At 48.3% G+C, this 26,493-nt stretch overlaps 1 protein-coding gene across 3 annotated transcripts in view; it reads left to right on the top strand.

The window, feature by feature from the left end:
• CD99 (CD99 molecule (Xg blood group)) overlaps positions 1 to 25,814 on the top strand; it is a 32,055-nt gene extending 6,241 nt beyond the window's left edge. Inside the window, exons 2-10 of one of the 3 annotated variants that reach the window (XM_027607923.2) lie at positions 8,580 to 8,612; positions 9,040 to 9,084; positions 10,236 to 10,283; positions 10,943 to 11,011; positions 14,393 to 14,437; positions 15,792 to 15,845; positions 17,256 to 17,369; positions 23,353 to 23,409; positions 25,269 to 25,814. In XM_027607923.2, the coding sequence (XP_027463724.1) occupies positions 8,580 to 8,612; positions 9,040 to 9,084; positions 10,236 to 10,283; positions 10,943 to 11,011; positions 14,393 to 14,437; positions 15,792 to 15,845; positions 17,256 to 17,369; positions 23,353 to 23,409; positions 25,269 to 25,294 (491 nt within the window). In that variant the 3' untranslated portion in view covers positions 25,295 to 25,814. Of the gene's footprint in view, positions 1 to 8,579; positions 8,613 to 9,039; positions 9,085 to 10,235; positions 10,284 to 10,939; positions 11,012 to 14,392; positions 14,438 to 15,791; positions 15,846 to 17,255; positions 17,370 to 20,759; positions 21,081 to 23,352; positions 23,410 to 25,268 lie in introns of those variants that run through there. The other 2 variants (XM_027607922.2, XM_027607924.2) reach the window with 2 other exon arrangements.
• Positions 25,815 to 26,493: the final 679 nt, after the last annotated feature.

Raw genomic sequence — 26,493 nt, 5'->3', positions numbered from 1 at the left:
CTCTCAGATGGAAGAGCCACCCTTCACTCCCGGCAGCTCCTTCCTCCCATATTCCATCTATTACGAAATCCTGTTCATTTCATCTTCTGGATCTTCCTTGATTCGTGCTCCTTTCTCTATTCCTGCCTTTTTTTGGGGGTGGGGTGGGGGGAGACTTGTACCCCTACTCCTGACACTTTTCTCACATGAATGGAAAAACCCTTAACTGCTTTCTTCCCTGGACTTTTCAGGCACTTTTAGGAGGGCAGTGGGGACTCCTTCTCAGATTACTTCATGTTTTAATGCACAAGATAAAACATAACGTTGCAGAGGGAGCTGGTTATATTAAATCCATTATTTAGTGTTCGGGTGGAGAAGATCCCAGGCTGAGGGCTGTCCATCCTCTTGCCTGCCTCCTTCCTCTGCTGTGTGTCCTGATGCTTGAGCGATGGTTGCAATCGCACACCTGCTCAGGAGCCCTCAGTGGCCAGTGGAGGCCCAGATCCAAGGTTCTCGGGCCTGGCCCCAGAGCAGAGTCCCCTGGCAGCTTGGAGAAATCACTCTTGCCTAGGCCTACCCGTGTCATCGGATTTATGTTGGTTGGCAAGACCGGTGGCCTCGGGGCCAAAGGGCCATGGGTGCCTGGCAGCTGCAGCGAGCTCTCCAGGTGTTGCTGTGCAGACCACAGAGGGAGCTGCCTCAGTAATGTGGCTTGACAGGGAAATACAGGAGATAATCCTATATTTAATGAAACTTAACTCCACATGGAAGAGAACTCCTCTGAGTCCGATAGGGAACTTATCCAAGACCGGTCGCTCAGACCTGTTCAGCTCCTCATGGATTCCATGTCCTGTGCACCTGTTCATCTGTTCATCCACCCACTATCCAGCCCTCTATGTGTGCATCCATCCATCCATCCACCCACCCACCCACCATCTACCTATCCATCCAGCCACACGTACATGCACCCATGTATCTGTCCAGTCATCTGCGTGTCCATCCATCCATCCACTCATCCACCTACCCACATACCCACTCACGCGTGCATCTGTGCACTTACCCACACTCCCAGCCACTGGCTCTCATGCATGCTTTCAGCTAACATAGATTGAATTCCCAGTGGTATCTGTATTCTCTCTCTGCTGTGTGCTGGGGGTCCAGAGAAGAAGTACCCCATCCTCTCTTCTCTGCCTGGAGAGTGACAAGCAAGGTATCCCTTCTGGTGCAGTGTCATGAAGGGGATCAAGGACCACTCTCCCCCAGAGGGTCAGAGAAGTCTCCTTGCATCAGTGGGAACCTCCGTGGGTAACAGCTTCTAACCAGGTCCATCTGGTTGCACCCACAGTGTCTCCGTGTGGGAACTCCGTGGGTAGAGCTCCCTGCAGGGCTATGGGATGGGTGGCCCTGGTTGCCAGGATATGGGTTTGAAACTCACCTGGAGGGTTTTGAGCCGACAGGTACATGTTCACACTTACCTGCAAGAGAGGTAAAGAGCATGGGGAGCGCGTTGGAGGGCAGAGGTCGTTGGCAGAGCCTGGATCAGGGAATTAAAAGCCTGCAATGTTGACCACACGTTGGTGTCATGTCGGTAAGCCTTTCACACACTGGTGCCTGAATCTCAGCCCACAAAATTTCTGATTTAATTCTCCGGGAGCATGGGCTGAGCATCAGGACTTATGGACTCACCCACGGCTGGGGATCAGAAGCAATCTCTGGTGAGGAAATGCTTCAGTGTGCTCAGAAAGAATGACAGAGGGCTTTCTCAGAGGAGGCAGCATTTTCTTGGGGCTTGGAGGTGTGAATAGGAGTTCTCCTGGTGTGGGCAAGGAGAGGATCCGAAGCAAAGCTCTAGGTGCCCTAAGTGTGTGGTTCCCACTCCAGGACACAATGTGCTGTCCGGGTTTGTTGCGGGGGCGGTAAGATTTAAAGTTTTGAGGAGCACACAACCACGTGTCAGACACTGCAGGAACTCCTGCGGGTACGTTGTTTGAACTGAAGTACGGCGATTCCTTCATATTCACGGGTCCCCTCTTTGTGCATTCGCCCGCGTGCTATTTGGCACTCCCAGATGAACACCGCCTGTGTTCAGGGACGGGCGCAGAAGTGCAGAGTATCTGAGTCACCGTCCAGCCTCCAGGGTGTCAACAAGTGTCCTTTTCATGCTCTGTGCAGGGGCACATCTTTTGCATGTTTGTGTCCTGTGCTTGGCAATGCTGACGAATAAATAACACAGACCCAGTAAGTTCTGTTTAAGCAGAAACATGCAGAAAACAAGGTCATGCGTTGACTCTCTGGCGAACACGTGACTCAAGGCTGTGGGATCCTAACGGCATCCACCCCTAGGAGCGAAGATGGAGTATCCGTGCACTCAGCACTCCCAACAGTTTATAGAACGTAACTTCCATGACGCATGAGAATTGACTGTAATTAATAAACAGAACGGTGGAGTCTGCTTGGCGACCTTGGGCCAGTTTCCAGAGCCACAAAGGGCTCCATGAGCTGACAAAGTTTGGGACAGTCTGATGGGTCATCTGGGGCCAGCCCAGGTGGGCAGGGAGGGGACTGGTGTGAAGGGAACACAGTTGGGGAGGTGCTAGGGTTGGAGTGGGGGCTTCTAGTCTGGTTTTGGGGCTCATGCCTTGGGGAACAATGCCTTGGCTTCCCGCAGGGGAGAGACTGGATGCCCCCGGGGGCCTGGGAGCAGCCCCCTGCAGCTGGGGTTGGAGTGGGGGCTTCTAGTCTGGTTTTGGAGCTCGCCCTTTGAGGAGCAATGCTCTGGCTTCCCGTAGGGGAGAGACTGCCTGTCTCCAGGGGGCCTGGAAGGAGCCCCTGCAGCAACGGACAGACAGCCGAGGGTCCCGGCCAGAGGGTAATAGAAAGGCAGGTGCACGGATGGCAGCCTGGTCTATCAGGAATGCGTTGGCACAGGGACCCCAGGGGACCGTGATGGTCCCCAACACCCTGCCCACGGCCTTACCAGATTCCCAGGGTTTCTGCACAACTTGACATACCTACCAGGGCTGTCCCCAGAGTGACGGTGAGAAAGACCTCTCCCCTCCTCCTCCACCACGTAGTAAACTTAGCATGAAAGGACCCGGCCCATCCCAGGCCCGAAGCGCCTTCGTCCCGGGGAGGATGAACCGGACCAGCTGCTTTTCACCTGCAGGCACACGCGGAATCTGGGCCAGGTCGACAACCCGCGTGGGACTGAAGTATGGAACAGAGCTGACGTGAGCCGTCAGGGTGTCACGACGCCCAAAATCGCCGTGGCCCTGAGCTTGGCTCCTCTGTGTAGCCAAGAATGCGCCCCCGGGGCTGGGCGACCGCCGTGCCGTGTGTTTACCCACACGTGCGTGCAGCTCTCCAGCTTGGCTCCACCTTGGTCTTCCTAGCCCGTCTGTCGCTGAGCCGCCGAGTGCATTTTTGTGCACAGCCTGTTCATCCGTTGTCATGATGTCGGGTGTCTTTGGGAAGCTGGACCTGGGGCCAGCACACTCCCAAAGCCTTGAGGACTCAAAAAAACCCGAGGAATGCAGGGGCGCCTGGGTGGCAAAGCCGGTTTAGCATCAGACTCCTGGTTTCGGCTCAGGTTGTGATCTCAGGGTCGTGGGATCGAGTCCCGCGTCTGCTTGAGATTCTCTCTCCCTCTCCCTCTGCCCCTCCTGCTCGTGCTCTCTCTCTCTGTCTCTAAAATTGATAAATCTCGAAATCTGTGAGCGAGAACGTTCAATGAAGTGTCTGCAAAGAGCACAGAGGTATTTCTGAAGCGAGTCACCCCGGAGGTCTTGCCGACATTTGATGTCCCGTTACTCCTACGAAAAAATATCTGGAAATGTGAGCAGTCCACTCACTGCCTCCTCGGTATTTCTCCTCTCGTCTTTCCCTAATTTATTTTATTTATGTGTGTATTTGTCTCCACGACTTACAGACCCTGTGAACAAATTATAAGATTTGCACTTTGTATAATTTATTGGGAATGCGTGTCGTTGTTGGTTTTTATTCTCATTGTATTTCTGTAATTGTATTCTATTCATATGTTTATATGGTTTATAAGCTCTGTATAAATTATAATGTGTAAGTATGTTTAACGAACGTCTGTACTTTATTACAAATAATCATATTTTCGTCCTGTGACTTATTTCTGTCTCGTTTATAGGGTCTATAAGTTTATATGTGTATAAATTATACATTTCATAATTTGTAATTTCTATAATCTCTTATAATTACATTTCATTTCTATTCTGATTTTACTTCTATAACTTGTTCTGTTTTATCATGTATGTATTTATATAATTTAAAAGTTCTGTGTATAATTACAAGCTACATAATTTACAGTTTCTATAATTCATCATCAATATATGTTGTTCCTATTGCAATTTTATTTCTATAAATTACTTCTACTTTTAATATAATTTATCTATAGATTTTATAAAGTCTGTGTATAAGTTATATAATTTGCAATTTTTATCATTTATTATTATAACATTATATAACTATTATATAACATTATTGTATATGTAATTTATTCTAAATTTACATTATTTATTCTGTATTCTATATATGTAAATATATATTATTTATTCCAAATCCATGCCTATAATTCATTCCATATTCTATGTACAATTTTATATTCTATATATTTAAATATATATAATTTATTCTAAGTATATGTCTATAATTTATTCCATAGTCTACATAGAATTCTATATTCTGTATATATGTAAATGTGTATAATTCATTCTAAATATTTATCTATAACTTATTCCATATTCTCTATAGAATTTTATATTCTTTATCTGTAAATATATGTTATTTTAAATATATATCTATAATTTATTCCATATTCTATATAGAGTTCTATATTGTATATATGTAAATATACACAATTTATTCTGGATTTACATCTATAAATTATTTCTACTATGTATTCCTATAATTTATAAGTTCCCTGTATGAATCCTGTCACTTGTCATTTCTGTCATTTAGTATTATGCATATCCCGTCCTGTTTTATATTTCTGCAATGCTCCACCATTGTGATAGAATTTCAGAGAAACCCGATTCTGGCTGGGTTGGCGGAATGGAGACGCAGGGGAGATGGAGGTCCAGGGGGGATGGAGGTCTGGGGGGGATGGGGGTCCAGGGGGGATGGAGATCTGGGGCGGATGGAGACCCAGGCGGGATGGAGGTCTGGGGGGATGGGGGTCCAGGGGGGATGGAGATCTGGGGCGGATGGAGACCCAGGGGGGAAGGAGATCTGGGGCGGATGGAGACCCAGGCGGGATGGAGGTCTGGGGCGGATGGAGATCCAGGCAGGGTTGCATCTGCACTCAGGAGAAGCTGCCCACACACCCACGGGAGTTTTTAGGGACTGCACGTGGCTCATCCCGTGTTCCCACGTGACTGGCTGATACAGGGCGGGAGGGGCTGCTGGAGGCGTGGTGCCATCAGGGTGACTCATGTTTCTCTCCGTCCGGCCAGGGGCAGCCTCGCCCTGCGTGACTCACCCCTGAATTCCCCACAACATCTGCAGCTTTGAGGGGTGGTGGAGCCCACAGCGCTGGACAGGCTTCCATGCACGGTGGTCTGCTTGTAGCGGAGACCAAGGAGCTACATGCCTTGAACGTTGGACACGGGGCCCAGGCTCCCGGTCCAGGTGGTGGCAGCCCCGTTTGGTGCTGTTGGCCCCGGGAGGCAGTGTGGGGAGGGGTCGGCATGGGAGAGTTTCTCCTGGGACACGGCAGCTCCCTGATGTGGTCGCCCGTGATGATGACACAGAATCAGCAGTGTTGGCTTGGACCTGGTAGACCAGTTGTGTAGATGAATAGACTAGATTAGGTTAGAAGTAGTTTGGGAGGGGTTATTGCTGGTCAGTGCTGCTGGCTGTTGAATCATTGCATTTCCTGAATGTTCCTGTGGGGGTTTCAGCTGGTGGTGATGTGTGTGCATCCCTTTTGCAAACATCAGCACAATCTCGGAATGTATCTGCACAATGGGCTGGGTGGGGAGAGATTCGTGTCCATGATTGAGTTATGTGGGAGCTGGCCCTTCCATGCCCCAGAATTTCTGGGCAGCTGTGTGTGGGAAGCACTCCCTTTTTGGGGGGGGGAGTAGTCCCCTGGATTCTGTCGTCTCTGGTGAGGGTGTGGCTTTGTGACCAGGAAGCAGCGTCCCCAGGGGGCAGAGGTCAGGGAGAGCCCTGAGACACAGCATCCAGGGTGACATGGTCTCAGCTGAAAGCTTGGGAGTCTTGTGCGGTGTCCTCAGCCCATGGCAGTGTTGCAGGGGTTCCAGCCCAGAGGTCGGGCTGGAAGCCAAGCTCTCGCTCCGGGGCTGAGTGCGTTCTCTTGGGGCACGCGGGGGGGTTGGGGAGGAGGCTGCAAAGTGGGTATTCTTCCTATGCCCATCCACTGTCGGACTTGCCCTTGAGTGAACTTGGGGTCCTGGGGGCAGTGGGGCTCTGGGGTTGGTTTTAGTGACTGGATGGGAACCTTGGCCGTGGTCTGAAGCGGAGAGCCCTGGACGAGATCCCCAGCAGACAGGGCAGCCTGGGGGTGTCGGGGGCTGCAGGGTGTTTGGAGAGCCTGCCCCCATCCCTGCTTGGTCTGCTCCTACTAGGTTTGTGTGGGGACCATGTGGGGGTCAATGGAAGGGGCGTGTAGGGGACCCATGACCTCCTCACAGCAGTAGAAAGGAAGGCGGGGCAGGAGAGGAATGGTCTTAGGGAGAGTGAGGTCCTGGTCAGTGGTTCTGGTGCACACAGACACACGCCCACGTGCACACAGACACGCCCACGTGCACACAGACACACGCCCACGTGCACACAGACACCTGCTAACATGCAGTGCACACGCATACACACACATACGTGAGTCAGTACAGAGTCTTCTCTTTTGTTTGGTTTCCTGCGGGTTCTATCCATCACCGTCTCTCATGAGGCAGAAATCTCAGGAATTGGGAGCGTCACACGGGAAAGTCACTATTTACGTTCACGTGTGTCGCTGTTGGTTTTTGAGCATCCCAAAGAGCCCTGTCTGCTTCTCCTTTCTAAGTGTCCCCTTTCCTCCCGAGCATGGCATCATCCCCTCTTGGAATCCATCTGTGTCAGGCCATGTGCCCTTGGAGCTAGAAGTCCTCCCCAGGGCGAGGGAAGGCGGATGTCTGACTAAGCCTCGGCATGGTGATTTCAGGTGAAGTGTGTGCGGGGGGAGTGGACAGGTGTGGATTTCTGTGTAAATACACATGACCGCAGATGTGTATACGCATGCGTGTTTATGCACATGCTCAGTGGGGTCTTCGGCGTTGGTGAAATCCCCACCTGCTGCCTCAGGGAAACCTGCCGTGTGCAGAAGGAGGTATAATTGCATTTGTTGGGTCTGGACCACGTGGGTGTAGACACCGTCACTCCAGGGTCTGAGATGGTGAATACGGCCCCACTGTGGTGCTATTGGGGGTCCCGTGTATGTTGTGCCCGAGACCACCTGCTTCTGTCGGCATGTTCCTAGTACACACGTAGAAACACACACACGCACCCGTGCACACAGAGACAAATATACACACCCGAACTAGACAGAGAGATATATACACATACTCATATACACAGACCACAGACAACCTACAAAAATATGCACACACACAAGCAGCACACACACACACACACGTGCCCACATGCAAACCACGCACACATGTCCACATCCACACACACAAACCACACCCACACACACCTACATATATGGACACACGCACGTGCATGCCCCACGCACACGCGAGAAAGGACACAATAATAGAACGCCGCCTGTCTGAGGCGTCCCGTACAACTGAGCACATGCCCACATTGAGGCGGCTCTCACGCATGTTTGTAGAGCGTTAAACACCCGGCACTTCCTGAGGTGGTGCAGACATTCCCCTCAGCTTCTGGACCCTCCAGTCACTGTCCGACCTGCGCTCAGTCCCCTCACAGCTGCCCAGACAGTCCACGCGGGCTTCTCCAAAATGTCCTTATGGTGCCTTTTCTGCAGCCCATCCGAAGTGGGCACTAGGCAACAGCACGGAAATGCTTTCAATAAAAACACTCGGGACCGGGGAGAAAAACAAGGAAAAGCTCCGCAGATTCCCCATTCTCTGCGATCCCAAGAGGTCAAAAAACAATTTCTGTGTTTTTTGGGGTTGTCTAGTGATTCTGCAAGCGATGCAGGTTGGCTGTGTAGTCAGAGAAGTTGGGCATAAAAGGGGATTTTTTTTCTGTCCGTCTGTGTTTTCCGTCACATACGGGAAATTATTAGTCATTTTTGCAGAGGGTCTGCTATTCATAAATGATGCACGGGCAGAATTACCATGTTTTCCTACTGCTGTAACAGCTACTAAATTTTAAGATCACCAGCCGTTTCGAACGTAAACTATCATCTAACGTTTCGGCGTAAACGTGAGCATGGTGAAGAGATGAGAAGTTCCGCCTCCGTTATACGTTTTAAAGAGTGGCTAACTGTTGCAAACATCACGCAATCCAGAAAAATTTCAGAACCCCCCCTTTTTTTTGTACTGTCTTCTTAATTTTTATGTTTTTATTTCCCCGATTTCTAACCAGATTCTTTGTCCTCATAGGCCAAGATTTCGATTTGTTGGATGCCCTCGGTGGTGAGTCCTCTTGAAATTTAATATCTATAAGGTGACAGATGTAATAGTAAAATTTTGACTTAAAACGGACAATGAGTGTTTTGTCTGAACACGGTAAGTATATCGAAGCATGTACCGGGGTAAAGGGACTCACGCAGGAGGAGGAAAAGCCAGACGCTCTGGGTAGGGGAAGTAAACTCTCCCAGTGGGAGGACCCCCATGCTCTTGGTCTCAGCACACCCGTGGCCAACACCAGCCTGTGCACCTGTCCGTGGCGGTCCTGGTGGGCTCAGAATTCACGCTCTGACCCCCGGCTGCTGCCTGAGCTATCAGGGGGAGGGGTGCTTTGGACATTTTCTGACTTTTTTTAAAGCTCATGGAGCATCGTCGAGACTTGGCACAGTTTTCTACCTTCAGGTCTTGCTGATTCAGTGTCTCTTCTCTGTAGAGGACGACAAGAAGCCCACGGCAACCCCCAAGAGACCCAGCTCTGGTAAGAAGCAAACAGGCCGATGCCTACAGGAGAGATCCCCACCACGCGCGCCCTCCCGCTCACCCCAAGAGCTGGTCGAGATAGAGACGAGTGGTTTCGGGGGCTCTGGACACAGACTGGTTCCTACTGGAACGATGTTGTGAACGTTGGCTACAGGGTGCCATGTTTTTTGGGCAAGACCGGGGGCTGATGTGTCTCGGGGATGCTTTCGGGTTGCTTGGACAGCGCGTCTGGATGCTTTTGCTCTGCTTTTGGATGTGCGTTGCCTAGGAGAAGCAATTTTGGGGGCTGAGATGCCCGTAGAACCCGTGAGTGAACCCAGTCTCCAGCCGCTAGGACACGCCCTCCCGTTCTTGGTGGGGGTTCCTTTCAAAGGAAAGTCGGGAATCGGGAACAAGGGTCTGATCCGTTGCTCCTGAGCCACCCAGGCAAAAACTGATGCCAAAATCATGGAGGTCTTACCACTGTTGACTCTTTTTTTAATTTGTTTTTAATTGACTAGGTTTGTTTGAGAACAGGGCACTGCAGCCAGAACGTCCCGTCAGGAGTGAACACATAGCACCTGCTGTGTTCAGATCCGCGTCCCTGCGCGCCACAGACGTGCAGAGGATGCTGGATAAGAGATTATTGAAAACCTGAATTTTCACGGTAGTTCGGTGCCTTGCGTTGGGCAGATCCGCCAACATCCCTAGACGTAGCTGGAACTTGGAAAGGGTTCATAAAACCAAGGCAACCCGTGATGCCACCAGGAAGGGTCCCGTCATTGCGTTGAGGGAACCCCAGTGTTGGTGCATGCCCGCGCAAATCCCGTGCCTCGTATCTGCACCCACCGCGTTGTGTCTGCCTTACAGAGGGCGCTGGCCACGCGGGAGGGGTGGTTTCGGACGGGAGGGGATTCTCGGCGGGCAGAGTTGGAATCCCAGCTTGGCCCGCGTGGCGCCATTGATTGGTACGTTCCATTTTGTGGGTTTTGTTTTGTGTCTTGCTCCTTTCCTCTGAGAGGTGAGGAATTTGGCTCTTCTGTTCAGACCTGGTCAGACTGGTATTTGCAGACGTGTTTGGGGAGGTGGAGACGCAGGGATTCCTCCGTGTGTTTAGGGAGCTGAATTCCTTCCTGGATCCTCGGTATTAATGGCCTGTTTCCCTTGCAGACGATGATGGGTTCAGTCTGGAAGATGCCATCGGTGGGGGAGGAAAGAGTGAGTACCTTCGGGAATTCTCCTGGGTGGCTGACTTGCTTAGGATCACCAAATTATCATCGTTCCCAAGAGTCTTGTCCCTCTCAAGTCAGAACTAGCTGTTACCACAGACAGAGAGAGAATGGCGTATTGCTATTGGCCCTTGTTGGGTTTCTAGTTTTCACCCGTGTGCTTTTGCTTTTATTTTAAAAAACGGGCGAGCATCGTTTGGAATGGCATAAGGTTGATGTGAGCACCCTTACCCCGGGCGTGTGACCGGTGCACTCATTCACCAGGAGCCCCACCCTCGCTGGGATGGTTTGTTGCTGCCATATTGAAATTCTCAATGTGGTTTGAACGAGGGGCCCTGCATTTTCATGTCGCACTGGGTCCCACGAATTCTGTTAGCTGGTCCAGGCACCTGCTTTAGTTTCTAATGGAAATTTACGGAACTATTGGAACTGTTCAGTTCTCTTCAAGGTATGTAGGGCAGCTGGATGATGATGGAAAGAAATGGGCAGGTGGCTGTGTTTGCGGGTCCCCACCATGAGAAAGGATACACTCCACTTTCCAGCTGTTTGGAAAACCATCTGTAGGCAAACTGATGTGTTTTGTTTTTTTGGTTTTGGGGTTTTTTTTGCTGACTGCTCACAAACGCAACACTTATGTTTTACCAGCAGACGACCCAGTGCCACCTAAACCACCCAAACCGAAGCCTCATCCGAACCCCAACCAGCCTGGATCTTCTGGTAAGACCCCCGTCCCCTGCAGGGGTGCTGTGGGTTTCTCAGAGAGCGGTGGTCTCCCTGTCGGCCGAGAACAGGTCATTTCAGATTAGCGTGGGCTTCCTGGGGTCTCTTTAGTGCAAGGTCATTCCGGTTTTCCAGGAGTGGGAAATGAGTTTTCGAAACGATATTTTCGGTTTGGATTTGACTTTTGGTTGGCTGGGGTTGACTTCCAAGGTTTTGTGGACCTTTCAAAAACGCAATGGAAGATTTCACTTATTTTTTTTAATTACATTTTTTTTTTTGATGGGGAGAGAGAGAATGCGAGAAGGGGGTGGGGCAGAGGGAGAGGGAGAATCCCAAGCACACTCCGTGCTGAGCTCAGAGTCCAACATGGGGCTCCATCCTATGACCCCCAGATCGTGACCTGAGCTGAAATCAAGAGATGCCCAACCGACTGAGCCACCCAGGCGCCCCTAAATGTATAGAATGGATTTGGACAAAAGTATCAGCTTTTGGTTTCCTGCTGGAGAAGCTATTGGATTTTCAGCCTTTTTCCTTTTTCTGACACATTCCAGTATATTTAGAATAATCCGACTAGCACCTGTTTTCTGAATTGGACGACTGTGTGAAGACTTCAGATTCTGAGTGGGTTTCTTGCTTCAGATTTGTTTAATTTTTAACACATAAAAACATAAATAGTCTCCATATTGTGCCACCGTCAACATTTTGGCGGTTGCCTTCCCTAGTGCTTTAGACGTGAATTTAAATGAATAGAATTCTAAGACCCGATGTCAGTCTTCTGTTCATACTCTTCCTTACCTCATGTTGTGCTTATTAATATTTCATAAGCATTTTTTTTCATTCCGTTTGGTTGTTTTTATTGTGTGCCTTTTCATGGCACCCATTCCGTTGCAACATCCTTAACGTCGAAAGTGCTGTGTCTTCTGATGCTGGAGAAATATGATTCAGAAAGCAAACTGAGGACGCCTTCATACCTTTCTTTTCTTATTCCTTAAAAGAGATGGTGGGATTCAAACTGTTTAGGTCCGTGTGTGCTGTGGTTTTTGACATTTTTTTTTTTAAAGATTTTATTTATTTATTCGACAGAGAGAGAGAGAGACAGCGAGAGAGGGAACACAAGCAGGGGGAGTGGGAGAGGAAGAGGCAGGCTTCCCGCGGAGCGGGGAGCCCGATGCGGGGCTCGATCCCAGGATCCTGGGATCATGACCAGAGCCGAAGGCAGGCGATTAACGACTGAGCCACCCAAGCGCCCCTGACATTTTTTTTAATTGCTGTCAAAATTATACCAGTGCATCCCAGTCCAGCTGTTGGTGCAAATGTGCATGTCTCCTGCACACCGTTCCTGAGACTGGTTGTTATCACCTGGAAAAGTTTGCCGGATGTATCCTATGCAAGGTTACACAGCCCTTGGTCCTAATTTCACGTCTTTATTTAGGAAATTAAAGGAGATAAATTTGGAGTGTCAGTTGGCCACGTACAGTTTCTCTTGTGTGCGTTGCTTGCTTGTGTCTCTGGTTGTGGGTTACGTTCGAGGGTAACTGGTATGTCCTTCCTGATCGAGAAACCCATTTCATCCACTTACGGATACTCTTTTCAGCCATTTATTATGAAAACATTTCCCCCCTTATTTTAGCCTTTGGGTATTTTTCCCAGTGCTTTTTTGGCAAGTGAGTCTTTAAATCTGTGTGCATATGGGTATGTGTTTCTCCCCGTGGGGTCTTTGATGTTTGAATGGCTTCCCTGCGTTTTTGCAGCTCTCTGTTTTTTTCCTTTTAATTTAACACTCCCTTAGTCATTGTCTCTCATCCCTCTTGGGAGAAAGAAAACCGTCCTTTTATTGTCATTTGAAAGGTTTCCAACGAGAAATCGATTTGAAGAGTGCCGACCATTTGCAAAATTGAGCTTTTTGCTTTGCGTTCAGTTTTCTGTCCTTCTTTCTTGTTGTTCCTATAAACGTTATTTCTAAATTGCTTTTCCCTATTAATGTTTGTTTCTGTGAATACATTTTATGCCCATTATTTTTCTGCTTATTTCTGTGATACAGAAAGGAATTTTGTATATCTTTCCTCACTGGCCACTTAATGATGAATCCTTATTACCTGTTAATAATTTTGCCTTCATTGTTTAGCTTTTATGAAAAGACTATCACATTATTAGCAAATGATTTTTAAATCAAATGTGTATATATTTTTATGTTTCTAGTTTCTCTTTCCAGTTTTATTGTATTTGAATCATTTTGCCTTGGCTAGAAAACCCATATTAAATTTCATCAAGTGCATGTGCTTATCAATGCATATGAGCATTTAGTTTTCTTTTAACCTGTGAATATGACAAGGTATATTGAAGGATGTCTTTCTACACATTACGTCCTTGACTTCCTGGAATAAACCGTACTTGGTCATGATAGGTTTTGTTAAACTGATGGGTTAAATCTGACATGTATTAGGTAGCGAAGGCTGCATAACAAACTATGCCCAAACCCAGTGTGGTTTAAAATTTTTTTAATTGTTATGTCTCGGGGTGCCTGGATGGCTCAGTCAGTTGAGCATCTGACTTTTGGTTTTGGCTCAGGTTGTGATCCCCAGGGTCATGAGATCGAGCCTCACATCTGGCTGGCACTCAACATAGAGTCTGCCTGAGACTTCCCCCTCTGCAACACCCCCCCGTTCTTTCTCTCTCAATCTCTAAAACACATAAATAAAATCTTTGAAAAATGGGTTATGTGTCACGAGTCTGCACCAGGCTTGGCCGATCTCTGCATGGCTGTCACGTCTGTGGTCAGCTGGTGGGTCTTCTGGCGTTGGCTTGTCTGGGTGACCTCAGCTGGGATGACTGAGGTTTCCCTTATGTGTCTCCCACACCCTGCCACTAGGTTTTATGAACCCCTCTCAAGCGGCAAGAGCATCAACCCCTATTTTAAAATATTGACCCGGCTCCCATTTTGCCAACTTACCATTGCCCAAAGTAAGTCATGTGGCCGGGTCCACAGTCAAGAGGTGGGCAGAACATGCCACCCATAATGGGGAGAACTAAAACCTGGGGCCATTAGTCCCCTGAATCTATACCAGACAGATCCCTTTGGGATTATCTTATTTATATTCATCCAAAAGATTGGTATATGCTTTCCATTTCTCTTGGTATCTTTTTCAGGTTTCCTAGCAGAGTTTTTGGTAAGACGAATTTTAGGAGTTTTAAAATAGAATTGGGAATTCAATTGTCATTGCATATTTGAGAGATTTCTTCTATAAAGTAGAACCCTTGTTGGATTCCCCGTGCCTCAGATCTGCTTTTGATTCTAGTGGTGTTTTCCTTCATTCCAAGACATCGAGACCTCCCTGACAGTCCCAATATGGCGGATGACACTGTGTTTCTGTCTCCTAGGGGGTTTTTCAGATTCCGATCTCATCGATGGAGCTTCAGATGGAGGTAGAGTTAAGACTTCTTCTCTTTTCTCTCTGTCACCCACCTGCTGTACACGGTGACGTGAGGGTCTACAGTCTTACCCTCGGGGAAATCACGGTCAGCTGCTTGGAAATCTCTTCCCACCTCTGCCATTTGTAGATGCATCAAGGACGTGGCCGGTAAGACCTGCCCCACCAAGGCTGCTCCCTGGGAGCTGTGTTAATGGCTCAGGGAGCTATCTATCGGCCATATGCATGGGGCTGGAGGCCAGGTGATCGGGCACTTCTCAGACATCGCCTGAACTCCCCAATCACCTGTTAGTTTTTCTTTTTTCTTTTTTGGATGACTATTGGGTGTCACCAATGACATGTGTTCTGTTACTTAATGAACGTAGAAATGAGCATGAAGTCATGTGACCCTCGTTGGCAGCATTACAATTTGAAATGCAGATTTTCCACCTGTCTCTTTAAAATCTGAGGTTAGAGTAGGGTCCAAAGCAGTACTTAGATACAATATATCTTGGATAAATAAATAAAAATTTGAGTATACAATAGATATAAAGGTATATGTGTTTATAGTAGTTAGTATATATTAAGATTTATTATATTTACATGTAGTTTGTCTTCACGTATACTTACAGTTGACCCTTGACCAACACAGGTTTGGTCCGCATGGGTCCATTTATTTTGATAAATACAATATAGTCCTGTAAATGTACTTTGTCTCCCTTATGATTTTCTTTCTTTTTTTTTTTTATGATTTTCTTAATCGCGTGTTCTTTTCCCTAGCTTACTTTATTGTAAGACTATAGTATATAATAGCCAGAACATACAATGTATATGTCATTGACTGTTTATGTTATCAGTAAGCCTTCCAGTCAATGATAGGCTATTAGTAAATACGTTTTGGGGGAATCAAAAGTCGTATACGGATTTTCGACTGTACAGGGGGTTGGATCCCCTAATCCTCCTGAGTTATTCAAGGGTGAGTCACAGGTACATATCCTGGGATTCAACAGGAATGTGCCTTAGATCACCCCATAGCCATGGGCCCGGTCTCAGGTGGGCTCCAGGGCCCTGGCTGGGATTCTTCCCGAGCCCAGCAAGAGGGGTCAGAATCCGTGAGGCACCCAGGACTTCCTGGCTCACCTGCAGCCCACCATGGGAGGAATGGTTGGAGTCAGGAGCTGAGCCTGGGTGTCAGGCATATGAGGGCAAGTCCAATGATATGTTTAGCAAAGCAGGGACTCAACAAAGGGAAAGGACTCTGTGAGTTCTTTCACAACTCAGGATCCCAGTCGTTGATCTTTGGGATGAGATTTTCTTTACCAAAACTCTTCCCGATGCAACTTGTTTGCAAGCCTGTTTGTCCCTTGCAGGAGGTGGTGGCGGTGGTGATGGAGGAAGCCAAAAGCCTGATGGGGGGGCGCAGGGTACGTACCCATGGTTTCTGATGTCTTGGGTTTCTTATATGCACTGTTGAGAGGAAGTGGAATGCAGCCGTCAAGATCAAACCTACAGTGTTGGCTCTGTCATCCTAAAGACAATGGCCTGAAGCATCAAAGTGCGATTGCTTTGCGCCGTGCGTGTCCCAAGTGCTCTGCTGAAGTAGCTGGTTGAACATCTTTAATAGACTCAGCAAGGGGGTGCTGATGTGACCCACAGGTTAAGTTTACTCATCTTCCCACAGTGTCCTAAGAAGGAATACCATCCATATTACCTGGGGTTCCCCAGAGAAACAGAACCATTGGGATCTATCTAGATACAGATGTAAGTGTAGATATACAGAAAGAGATTGACTATAAGGAATTGTCCCACATGATTATGGATGCTGAGAAGTCCCATGATCTGCTGACTGCTAGCTGGAGGACCAGGAGAGGCACTGGTGTGGTTCAGTCCCAGTCCAAAGGACTGGGAACCAGGAAAGCTGGGAGTGCAAGTCCCCACCTGAGTCTCAGATCCCGAGAACTAGGAGTGCTTACGCACAAGGGCAGATGAAGATGGATGTCCCATGCCTATGCTCTCTTCTGTTCAGGCCCCCTGTGGATTGGTTGATGCTCATCCTCATTGGTGAAGACCACCTGCTTCACGTAGTCTGTAGACACAAACATTAATCTTTTCTGAGAACGTCCATATGGACATACCCAGAAAGAATGTTTTCCCAGCTGTCTGGGCACCACTGAGCCCAGTCAAGTGGACACAGTTAACCGTCACACCATCCTTGATTGACTCATGGAGCGGGATGTCCTGGGCACCTGCCATGCTGAGAATTGGTTGGTGTCCACGTGGCACAGATGCACGTAGTGTGAGTTACTAATAGTGCATGGAAACTCCATTCCAGTAAATCAAATGAAAGTAGCAAAAGGGGTCAGTGGCTTTGATTTTCAGAAAATGCGTGAAGAGGATGATGCCACACAGCCTCTGAGTGGTCCCAGTTGGGCGCCATGCACTGTGGGCCATGTTGCCTTGCCTGAGACCTTCCACCTTTGACTGTTAGGACCCCTGCACTGGCCACAGGGATGGGAGGAGGCAGAGTGTGTCATCCACCCGAAACCTGTTTTGCATTGGAAGTGATATGTGTAGTCAAATGAATTCCAATTCCAGGTGGGACTTTTGGGGAGCAGTATGGCTGGCCCTTCGTGTCATGCAGATGGATTGGAGGCACTGTTGGGAGTTGGGCAAGGCTCAAGAGTGGGGTTTCCTCCATGGACACCCTGGGACCCTGTGTCTTGACACTCAATCCTATCTTTTTCCTGTGGGAGGGGCCTCCAGCCACTTGTCCTGTGCGTGGTCTGCTCTCCACGAGTGTTCCCCGTCATGGTGCCCTGTGCTTCTTCCCACAGCTGACTCCCCTGGGGTAGTCCCTGGCATCATCGGGGCCGTTGTGGTGGCCGTGGCCGGAGCCATCTCTAGCTTTATCGCCTACCAGAAGAAAAAGTTGTGCTTCAAAGAAAATGGTAAGGTTTTTGTGGGGCCGCTTCCTTCTCTTCATGCCTTACTAAGTTGAAAGGTGTGCTTTCTCAAAACTAAAACAATCCAGAAGTCCCCTTGGCATGAGACACGTGTGAGGTGGCTGATGGTTCAAGAGATCGCTGGGATACTGCAATCAGACTTTGTAGCTTCCGTTCCAGCGCCGCCCGTGTGGAGTTGTGCAAATTTTGCAAGTCACTAACCACCCCTGTCTTTGGGTTTTCCGTCTCTAAAGCGGGGAGGTGATTATCGGCACACCACAGGACTTTTGTATGGATCCATAGGGTTATGTGTGAAAGTCTTGACAGGCTGGTTGAAGAAATGTTAGCTCTTGGAAATGTTTATTCATCCTTATTTATAATTGCTGTCATCTTCATCCCCCTTAGGGCAAGAGCAGTGGCTGGGGAGGTGGGGGGCGCCATATTGCTTTCTCCAAACAAGAGAATTAAAAATTAAAGGCAGGGCAGCTGATTCCTTTTCTGGTACCACCCCGTACTGACAAGTGCTCCGGAGGGCTTTTGGGTGGGATATAAAATTTATAGGGGAATGTGGAGGATGTCACATCCACCAACATAGGGATTGGAACTCCATCGTTGGATGTTTGGGGACCATATGGGCAAAAGAGTCCCTGAATTACATAGGATTTGCTCTGACATCAGTAAGTTGTATTTTGAACATAGCTCCTATTCATGCATCTCTGGGTTGCTCTAAGTCCTGCCTTCCTTCTTGCAAGATGAACGCGAAGGGTGGACTCTGATGTGGCTTTAGGAGTCCTATGGGCTACGGATGGAGCCTCACGGTGTCTAAACTTCTCAACCTGCCTGTGGTTTCAAGTCCCGATTCATACTTAGCTGTTGACCTCCATCCTCAAGGACCACTGCCTGAGGACTCTAGGGAAATTCACAAAAGATTTGAATAGATGGTGATACAAAATTTTACTATAGGGAGGGAGTCTACCCTAAATCTCCCATCATTCTAGACTTTCAGATTCACACACTCTGGTTGTAACCCGAAATTGAAAGTCCCAAAAAGACTGTGGGTTCAGAGATTTAACATAAGCTGCTGTTTGGCATCTCTCTTCTTGCAGCGAAGGGGAAGGTTGCCTGAATATGTCTATTTCCCACATGTGATCGGGTGCCTTCCATCGGGGGCACTCAGGAAACCGTGCTCGATTGCCTGAATGTTGAGCATCCAGCATGTCCAAATGGACAGATGACTGAGGTCAAGAACGTGCCCAGAGGGAGAGAAGACCAAGGTCAAGGATGTGCCCAAATGGAGAGAAGACCGAGGTCATGGACATGCCCAAATGGAGAGATGACCAAGGTCAAGGATGTGCCCAAATGGACTTCATTTCTGCCCCCCTCTCTGAAGAGGCTCAGCTCAGAGCATGACGCCCAGCCAGGAGAGGATGAAGGCATATGCCTGCTGAGGAAGGATGCATGGCAAGTCCGGGCACAGCGATTTTCTGAAAATCTGTAGGTGACTTTCAAATCCAATTTGGATTTCCAAATCCATTCAGATTCTGGAGTTGCAAAGCATTTCTGTCCCCTTGGGTTTGGGATATATGACCCCCTTGGATGTTATGATGCCGATTTGACATTCATATGCCAAGGCACAGGGATTTGGGGAATGACTCAAGAATCTTAATTGACTTGACATTGTCCCATGCTTGGAATGGGATTAGGGACTTGGAAACCCAAGTGTTCTCCATCCCCCTGTACCCTATTCCTGGGTCTTGGTCTTTTTCCTAACAGGGGGTGAAAACAGAAATTTCCTCAGGTAGATACAGTTGAATTCCCTCATTTCAAAAAATAACAGCATCCTTCCTGAAGAATGGGCTCGGGGCAGTCCGGGACTCAACATATGCTCCTGAACAGCTAGCTAAATTCATTTACCCAGAATTCCATACAGTCTCTCATCCTGCATGAGCCAAATGAACATTGGGGTCGACTTTACAGTCTCGATTTGCTTTCTGGTTTTTATGGGGTTTATGATATTCGCTGATGTAGATGCACAAAGAAAATGTCGAAAAAAAAAAACGCAACGAGGGAAAGAAGCTAGTAGTTCTGAGTTCAGTCATTAGGTGCCTTTGTCTGTAGCCATAAAATGCCCCGTGTTAAGACAAAGAAAATTAGGTGCTATTTTTCTGTAAACCGCAGGACACTGACGCAGGAGAATGAGTCTCTCTTCTGAGTCCGCCAAGAGACATTTTGGTGTTTTTGACCTGTGTTGGTAGATGAACTCAGTGTCTGTGTCCGTGATGCCTTTTTATGAACAGACATAGAATTGAAGTGTTGGATCCAGGCATTGGGATCGTGAACATCCTAGGCCTTTCGGTGGAGTCTGTGCAGGACTGTTTGTGGGTTTTCTTGTTGGGATAGTGGTTTAAAGAAGCGCATACCCATGTGTAGCTGTGAGCTTGGACATTTCCTAAGCAGAATGTGGCCACAGCGTGTCCCAGTGCTTGAAGAAACCATGGTTTTGGGGGAAAACTATTATTTTACAAGAGTGGTTTTTATAGAGGGTGGTTTTCCAGGACCTCGTCATCGCGTTGAATTTTGTAGGGTCTGTTGAGTTGTGCGTGAAGGTTAGTCTCCATCAAGTAGGTGCTCTCTCAACGCGGAGATGCATCCATCAAATACTGGCAGTTTTGCTATATACATTTACTGAAGCGCTTTTTAGTATCATGTTCCGGAACAGTATCCGTGGTCCACGAAATTTGGTGCATCTGTCCTTTATCCCTGGAGATTCCGATGTGTACCTCCATTCCTGCACATTTGGATGTGTTTGGATGAGTTTAATGTGGTTTTCTTGCAAATGGTGCACGCTGGTCTGTTAGGAGCCATTTTGGGCATGGGCTCATGGCCGACGTGCGTGTTCGTGGCTTGCGGTGTTGGCTTTAAGTGACGGGTTTGAGCAGCGAATGGCATGGATGGTGACCTGCTTGGACAGAGCGCAGCTTTGGGTGGCTGTCACTTGGTGGGCACGATTTTCTGGCCTTCCATGTGCATGGTGGCTGATTCGTGTGCTCACGGTTTCCAGTAGGTGCTTGAGGCGTTCCTGAGCCGACCTGCTGGTGTGTCCCTCGCCTTCCCCCTCCGTCCCGGCTTCCGTCTGTGCCCACCTCCACCTCCCTGTCCTCTTTGAGTCTGCTTCCGTCTCTGATCCGCGGCCGCCCGTTGCACCTTGGGCTTTCAGCGTTGCTTTAAAAAGAAAACCAAACCTAGAAACCCACTCTCTTCCCGAGCGCGAAGAGTGTCTTTGTCACACCCGGCGACCGCTGCCTGGGCCTTTGGACTCGCGTGAACCTCTCCGAAGTTTACCTTTTTGCTTTTTGTGTTGTTGTTTTGTTTCCATTTCTCGACCTTTCGTTTCAGATGAGCCGAGGATGTAGGGACGAGCAAGAAACCGTGTGCGAGCCTGGAGCTGCTCCTGTATGATCAGTGCTCGTCCGCTAAGATGCTGAGTCTAAAGCAAACCCTGGCGTTTGCCCTGCTCCCTATGGCTAGTCCGTTGCCATGGTGATGGGGATGCCTCCCAGATCCCGGATTCGGTGTATCCACCCCACACCCTCCCCCTGCAGATGCACGGAAGCTCATACTCTTATGTCGCATTAACGCGCGGGTAGCTTCAGGACGGGAAGAGGAATGCAAATATTTTCTCATAAACTTAAATCCGAGGGAAAGAAACTGTGGCGGGCTGGGTGGCGGGTGGGGGTGGGGAGGGGGCGCTTCTATGCATTCATCCCCTTCGCGACCGTCCATCCAGTCAGTGAACTGGGCCAGCCGGAGGGTCCCGAGGCAAAGCCCACCCGGGTCGTAGGGTTTCGCTTTGCCGTGCAACTTTCAACGTCTGATTTACCAGCTTCTGCAGTTCTTTGATGCGTTGCCCACTCCGTGTCCCACGAGGCAGTTCCTCACTGTCTCTCTGACCCATGTTTTTTGTTTTTTTTCAAAAATACGTGAATGTCCCGCTTGACCCACTTCTCCAGGGGAAGAAAGAAAAAAAAAATCCACTTGTTTAGGAACCATTTAAAAATCTCACGATCTTAGAATGTTAAAGTCCGTCGAGAACAGGGTGGAGGTTGTCCGAGCATCCGCGCATCCTGGACCTTCCCATAAATGTGAAGTCGTCCGTGGATGTCCCCCACCCCCTGCCCTGCATGTTCAGCCACCTCCTTCCCTTGGGCATAAACATTGCTTTTCTCGTCTCGACCTCATGCCGAGGTTCAGCGTCATGTCCGGCCCCGGGGGTGGGATGGGGTGGTGATGATGTGAGGGCTGGGTTGCTCGCAGGTTTGGGGGTTAGCATGGGTAGTTAATGGGGAGGTGAGCTGTCATGGCTGCTCTAAATGCTTTTCTTGTGGGTCGGGTCCCCCCTCCGTGGTCACCTTGGCCTCCGCCTGGCTCTTTGGAGGATGTCCCTGCAGATTTCTCGGTTCTTATAAAATAAGGCTTATTCCCCAGTTATTGTAGGGTAGGTCTGAGTCCAGTGTGTGTGTGCCCACTGCCCCCAAGAAGGAAGTCCTCCATGTGGCCTAAAATCAGGCACTGCTGGTCAGTGGTCTGGCAGGGTTGCGGTCTTGGCTCCAAATGCATGTTGTGTATATACATAAATAGTCCCCAGGCACGGAGTCCCAATAAGCTGCCATTTCCATGACGGGTCTACTAGGGACAAATGGTCCCTAGTGCAGATGAAAAGCATGTGCATTGCTTGGGTTTATTTTGAGATGTGGTGTGCGTGCCCTTCTCTGTTTGGAGGGCAGGGCGAAGTGGGTGGGATGCCGAGTGCATCCTGTGGAACGCGGTGTCCCCTTAGGGGTCAGGGGTGCGTGGTGTCTCCGGGGCATCTGGGAGATGGGGAATCTGGCTGTGCATCCCTGATCGTCACAAGGCCTGGCCTCCCTCTTAAGTGTCACCCCCCCACCAAGGGCTATGTGCAGCTCCAGCAAAGAGCATGGTCAGCAGGATCTGGGAGAAGCCCTGCAGCATCCACCCTGCTCTCCGTGCATGCGGATTCTGGGGCCCTGCTCCCTCCAAAGTGCAGCCATGTCACCGGCGTCTTCGGAAGGTTCTCCGAAAGTTGGCGGTGTGTGACGCCAACATCGAAAAGCGTCACAACGGAACATGCCCTTCCACGTGTTGTCCCCAAACGGCCATTGCCGTGACGGCGCTTCCTTGTTCCAAAGGTCCGTGTTGCCCTTTGTTCTTAAATGTAGCCGGATGAGCTGTCCTGTTGCAATCTGCTCGAAAACCCGCGTGTGCCCCAGACCGCCACCCACCCCCTTCCAGCAGAAGACACGCCACTGGTGCGGTCAGGGTCCTCTTGCAACTCTGGGTCTCCAGCAGGGGTCCGCGTCTGGGGCCAGGGAGTGGGGACAGGGCGACTGACAGTAGGATTCCTCGCACACCCACCGGGACCGGTTCTTCCGTGACCTGCAGTTGAAGGCGCGTGGTGTGTTTGCTTGCAACGGTATTCTCGCCCCGAGCGATGCACTTTGCACAAAGTCTCAAGCTCTGTGAACGGTCTTGGATGTGCTTCGCTTGGGGCCCCTACACGACGCAATCGAGAAATAAATGCCTTTTGCCAGTGAATCTGTGTTTGCCAGTCTTGAATTCCATCAGCTAGCGCTGTGTATCTCGGTGGGGGGACGGTTGGCGGCCATGGTCGTGTCTCCTCTGATCCCTATTTGACACATTCCCAAAGAGAAATTTCGAAACAAAAAAATTTTTTTAATTCACCGAGAACAAGAAAACCTGAAATCAAGCCGGTGGGACCCTGGGAGGCCCCCTTAGCCTTCGATTCCCTATGGACGGAGCTGCCCTGGTTGGGTCTGCGTCTCTGTCCCTCCAGGTCCCGCTGATTTGGGCGGGTGGGGAGGAGGGTTGGGGGCTGATTCCGCTTGGCGGTGACATGAGGGGGCCTTCTCTGTGTTCACCCCCTTGGGGCATCTTTTGTGCTTTCTTTCAGCCGACCAAGGTGAGGCCAGCACCAAGAACCAGCAGAGTACCAGCGCCGACCAACCAGGTGGGTTGCGGGCCCTTGGGACGGATGTCTTCCCGCGAGGCGTTGCATGGGATCCTCCGCGTCCCCTTCCTTCCCGAGTTCGGCACGAGTTCGGGGGATGGGGTACAAACCCTCCGGGGCTTGAGGCACAACTTTGTGTCACATTCTTGAGGTTCCTTGTGCATCATCCTCCTAGGAGAAAATGTCTTCTCCTATTTTTTCCCCCTACTTTTCCTGGAGTATGTATTTTTTTTTCTGCAAAAAAAAAGTCTTCTATATTTTTTTTCCTAGTTTTCCTGGAATATGTATTTTTTTTTCTAGGAAAAACGGCCTCTACTATTTTTTTCTACTTTTCCTGGAGTATGCATTGTTTTTCCAGGAAAAAATGCCTTCTATAGTTTTTTCTATCTTTCTTGGAGTATTTTCTTTTCAAAGAGAAAATGCCTTCTCCTATTTTTTTTCCTACTTTTCCTGGAATATGTACTTTTTTCCCTAGGAAAAAAATGCCTTCTATATTTTTTTTCTATTTTTCCTGGAGTATTTTTTTTCTAGGAGAAAATGCCTTTTCCTATTTTTTTCCTATTTTTCCTGAAATATGTATTTTTTACCTAGGAAAAAATGCCTTCTATTTTTTTTCCTATTTTTCCTGAAGTACTTTTTTTTTTCTAGGAGGAAATACCTTCTCCTATTTTTTTTTTCTTGCTTTTCCTGGAGTATGTGTTTTTTTCCTAGGAAAAAAATGCCTTCTATATTTTTTTCCTATTTTTTGTGGAGTTTTTTTTTTTCTTTTCCCTAGGAGAAAATGCCTTCTCCTATTTTTTTTTTCCTGCTTTTCCTGGAGTATGTGTTTTTTTCCTAGGAAAAAAATGCCTTCTATATTTTTTTCCTATTTTTTTGTGGAGTATGTTTTTTTTTTTCTTTTCCCTAGGAGAAAATGCCTTCTCCTATTTTTTTTTGTATTTTTCCTGGAATATATACTTTTTTTCCTAGGAAAAATGCCTTCTATATTTTTTTTCTATTTTTCCTGCAGTATTTTTTTTTCTAGGAGAAAATGCCTTTTCCTGTTTTTTTTTCCTATTTTTCCTGAAATATGTATTTTTTTTCCCTAGGAAAAAATGTGTTCTATTTTTTTTCCTGGAGTATTTTTTTTTTCCTAGGAGAAAATACCTTCTCCTATTTTTTTTTTTCTTGCTTTTCCTGGAGTATGTGTTTTTTTCCTAGGAAAAAAATGCCTTCTATATTTTTTTCCTATTTTTTGTGGAGTATTTTTTTCTTTTCCCTAGGAGAAAATGCCTTCTTTTTTTTTTCCTGCTTTTCCTGGAATATGTGTTTCTTTTTTCAAGGAAAAAAATGCCTTCTCTATTTTTTTTCATATTTTTTGTGGAGTATGTTTTTTTTTGTTTTGTTTTCCCTAGGAGAAAATGCCTTCTCCTATTTTTTTTTCCTACTTTTCCTGGAGCACGTTTTTTTTTTTTCCTAGCTAGAGTTGATTGGACTCTAAAATCTGTTGAATTCTTTTCCCCCAGCAGGTTAGAGTCAGTTTTTGCTTGCTGCATGCAAGCAAAATCAGCGATGCATTTCGCGCTCTCTCAGCGCGCGAGAGAGAGAGAGCGCGAGAGGGAAGAGGGTCAGAGGGAGAAGCAGACTCCCTGCCGAGCAGGGAGCCCGATGCGGGACTCGATCCCGGGACTCCGGGATCATGACCTGAGCCGAAGGCAGTCGCTTAACCGACTGAGCCACCCAGGCACCCGCCCATTCATCTTCTATAGCAAGGGAGTCACCTGCGTCTGAAATTTTTAAGAAGCGGTCGGTGACGTGCGGGTTTTGGGGGAGCTGGGGATGCCTTGTGAAGTCTTTCCTTGTCTGTTTGTCCTTGGCAGTTCAGTGGAGTCTTCTGGAAAAGTAGGAGCTTGACTGCAAATGCAAATCCTCGACGTTCCCAGCAGGAGGACAAGACTCGCCTGCTGCATCCTCCCAAGAAACACGTGCACTGGGGTAGCGGTGGCCACGGTGGAATCCAGCCCCGTCCTGCCCACGCCTGTGCTCACGTTGAGACTCTTTGTTTAGACCTTGAGATGTGTTGTGCCCATTTGCACCATGCTGGGTAGACAAGGGATACTAACGCCGAGTGTTGCGCCCTGACAGGGGAATTTTGCTCCCCCTGTCCATGGCCTTTAAGGGTTTCCCCGTGGGGTGTGAAAGGCCGATTGTGCATCACAAAGTCATTCCAGTACCGACCCCACTGAAGCTTCCCCACCCGGAACTCTGGGCCGTTTACCAATTAAGATGTGAGTCAAACAGAACCAGCCCTGGCACTGACCCTCGGATATGGTGAGATAAGCGTTTCATTAGTGTCCTCCAAATGTCCTTCATTGGGTAGTATTTTTTTTTCACACCAGACTAATAAAAAAGAAATTAGAAACCAAGTACTTTTTACTTTAATGTTTTACCATGGGCTGACATCAGTTTAAAGAAGGCTGTGGAAACTAGTGGAATGGACCCTGTGGTCTCTTTTCTGGGGCTGCAGGACAAACAATCAACCCATGTGTATCCCCTGCATTTTTGGGATTTTCTTTCTCTGCCTACTTCCCTCCACTGGTCTTAGTACATTGGGGACAAGGACTTCTCAGCATTCAGATACTCCCCTGCATTGCATACTTCTTTGCATGCAGATACTCCCCTGAATCCAGATACTCCCTTGCATTCAGATACTGCCCTGCATCAGATACTCCTATAATTCAGATATTCCTCTGCATTAGATACTTCTCTATACTCAGAAAGTCCCCCGGCATTCACATACTCCCCTGCATGAGATACCCTCTTGCATCAGATATTACCCTGCATTCAGATACTCCCCTGCATCACATACTTCTCTGTATTTAGGTACTCCCTTGAATCAGATACTTCCTTGCATCCAGATACTCCCCTGAATCAGATACTCCTCTTCAGTTCAGCTACTCCCCTGAATCAGAAACTCCTCTACATTCAGATACTGCCCTCTTCTTCCATGTGGGTTTTTTTGTGGAAATGTGTTAACTGTAATGTCTTTACAAAATGTCTTAACTGCTTTGGTGTGAGAGCTTGCTTTACCTTTGGGGTAAAACT

The sequence above is a fragment of the Zalophus californianus genome, chromosome X (genome assembly GCF_009762305.2).
Source record: "Zalophus californianus isolate mZalCal1 chromosome X, mZalCal1.pri.v2, whole genome shotgun sequence".
NCBI lineage: Eukaryota > Metazoa > Chordata > Mammalia > Carnivora > Otariidae > Zalophus > Zalophus californianus.
This window is presented reverse-complemented; position numbering and strand designations above follow the sequence as displayed.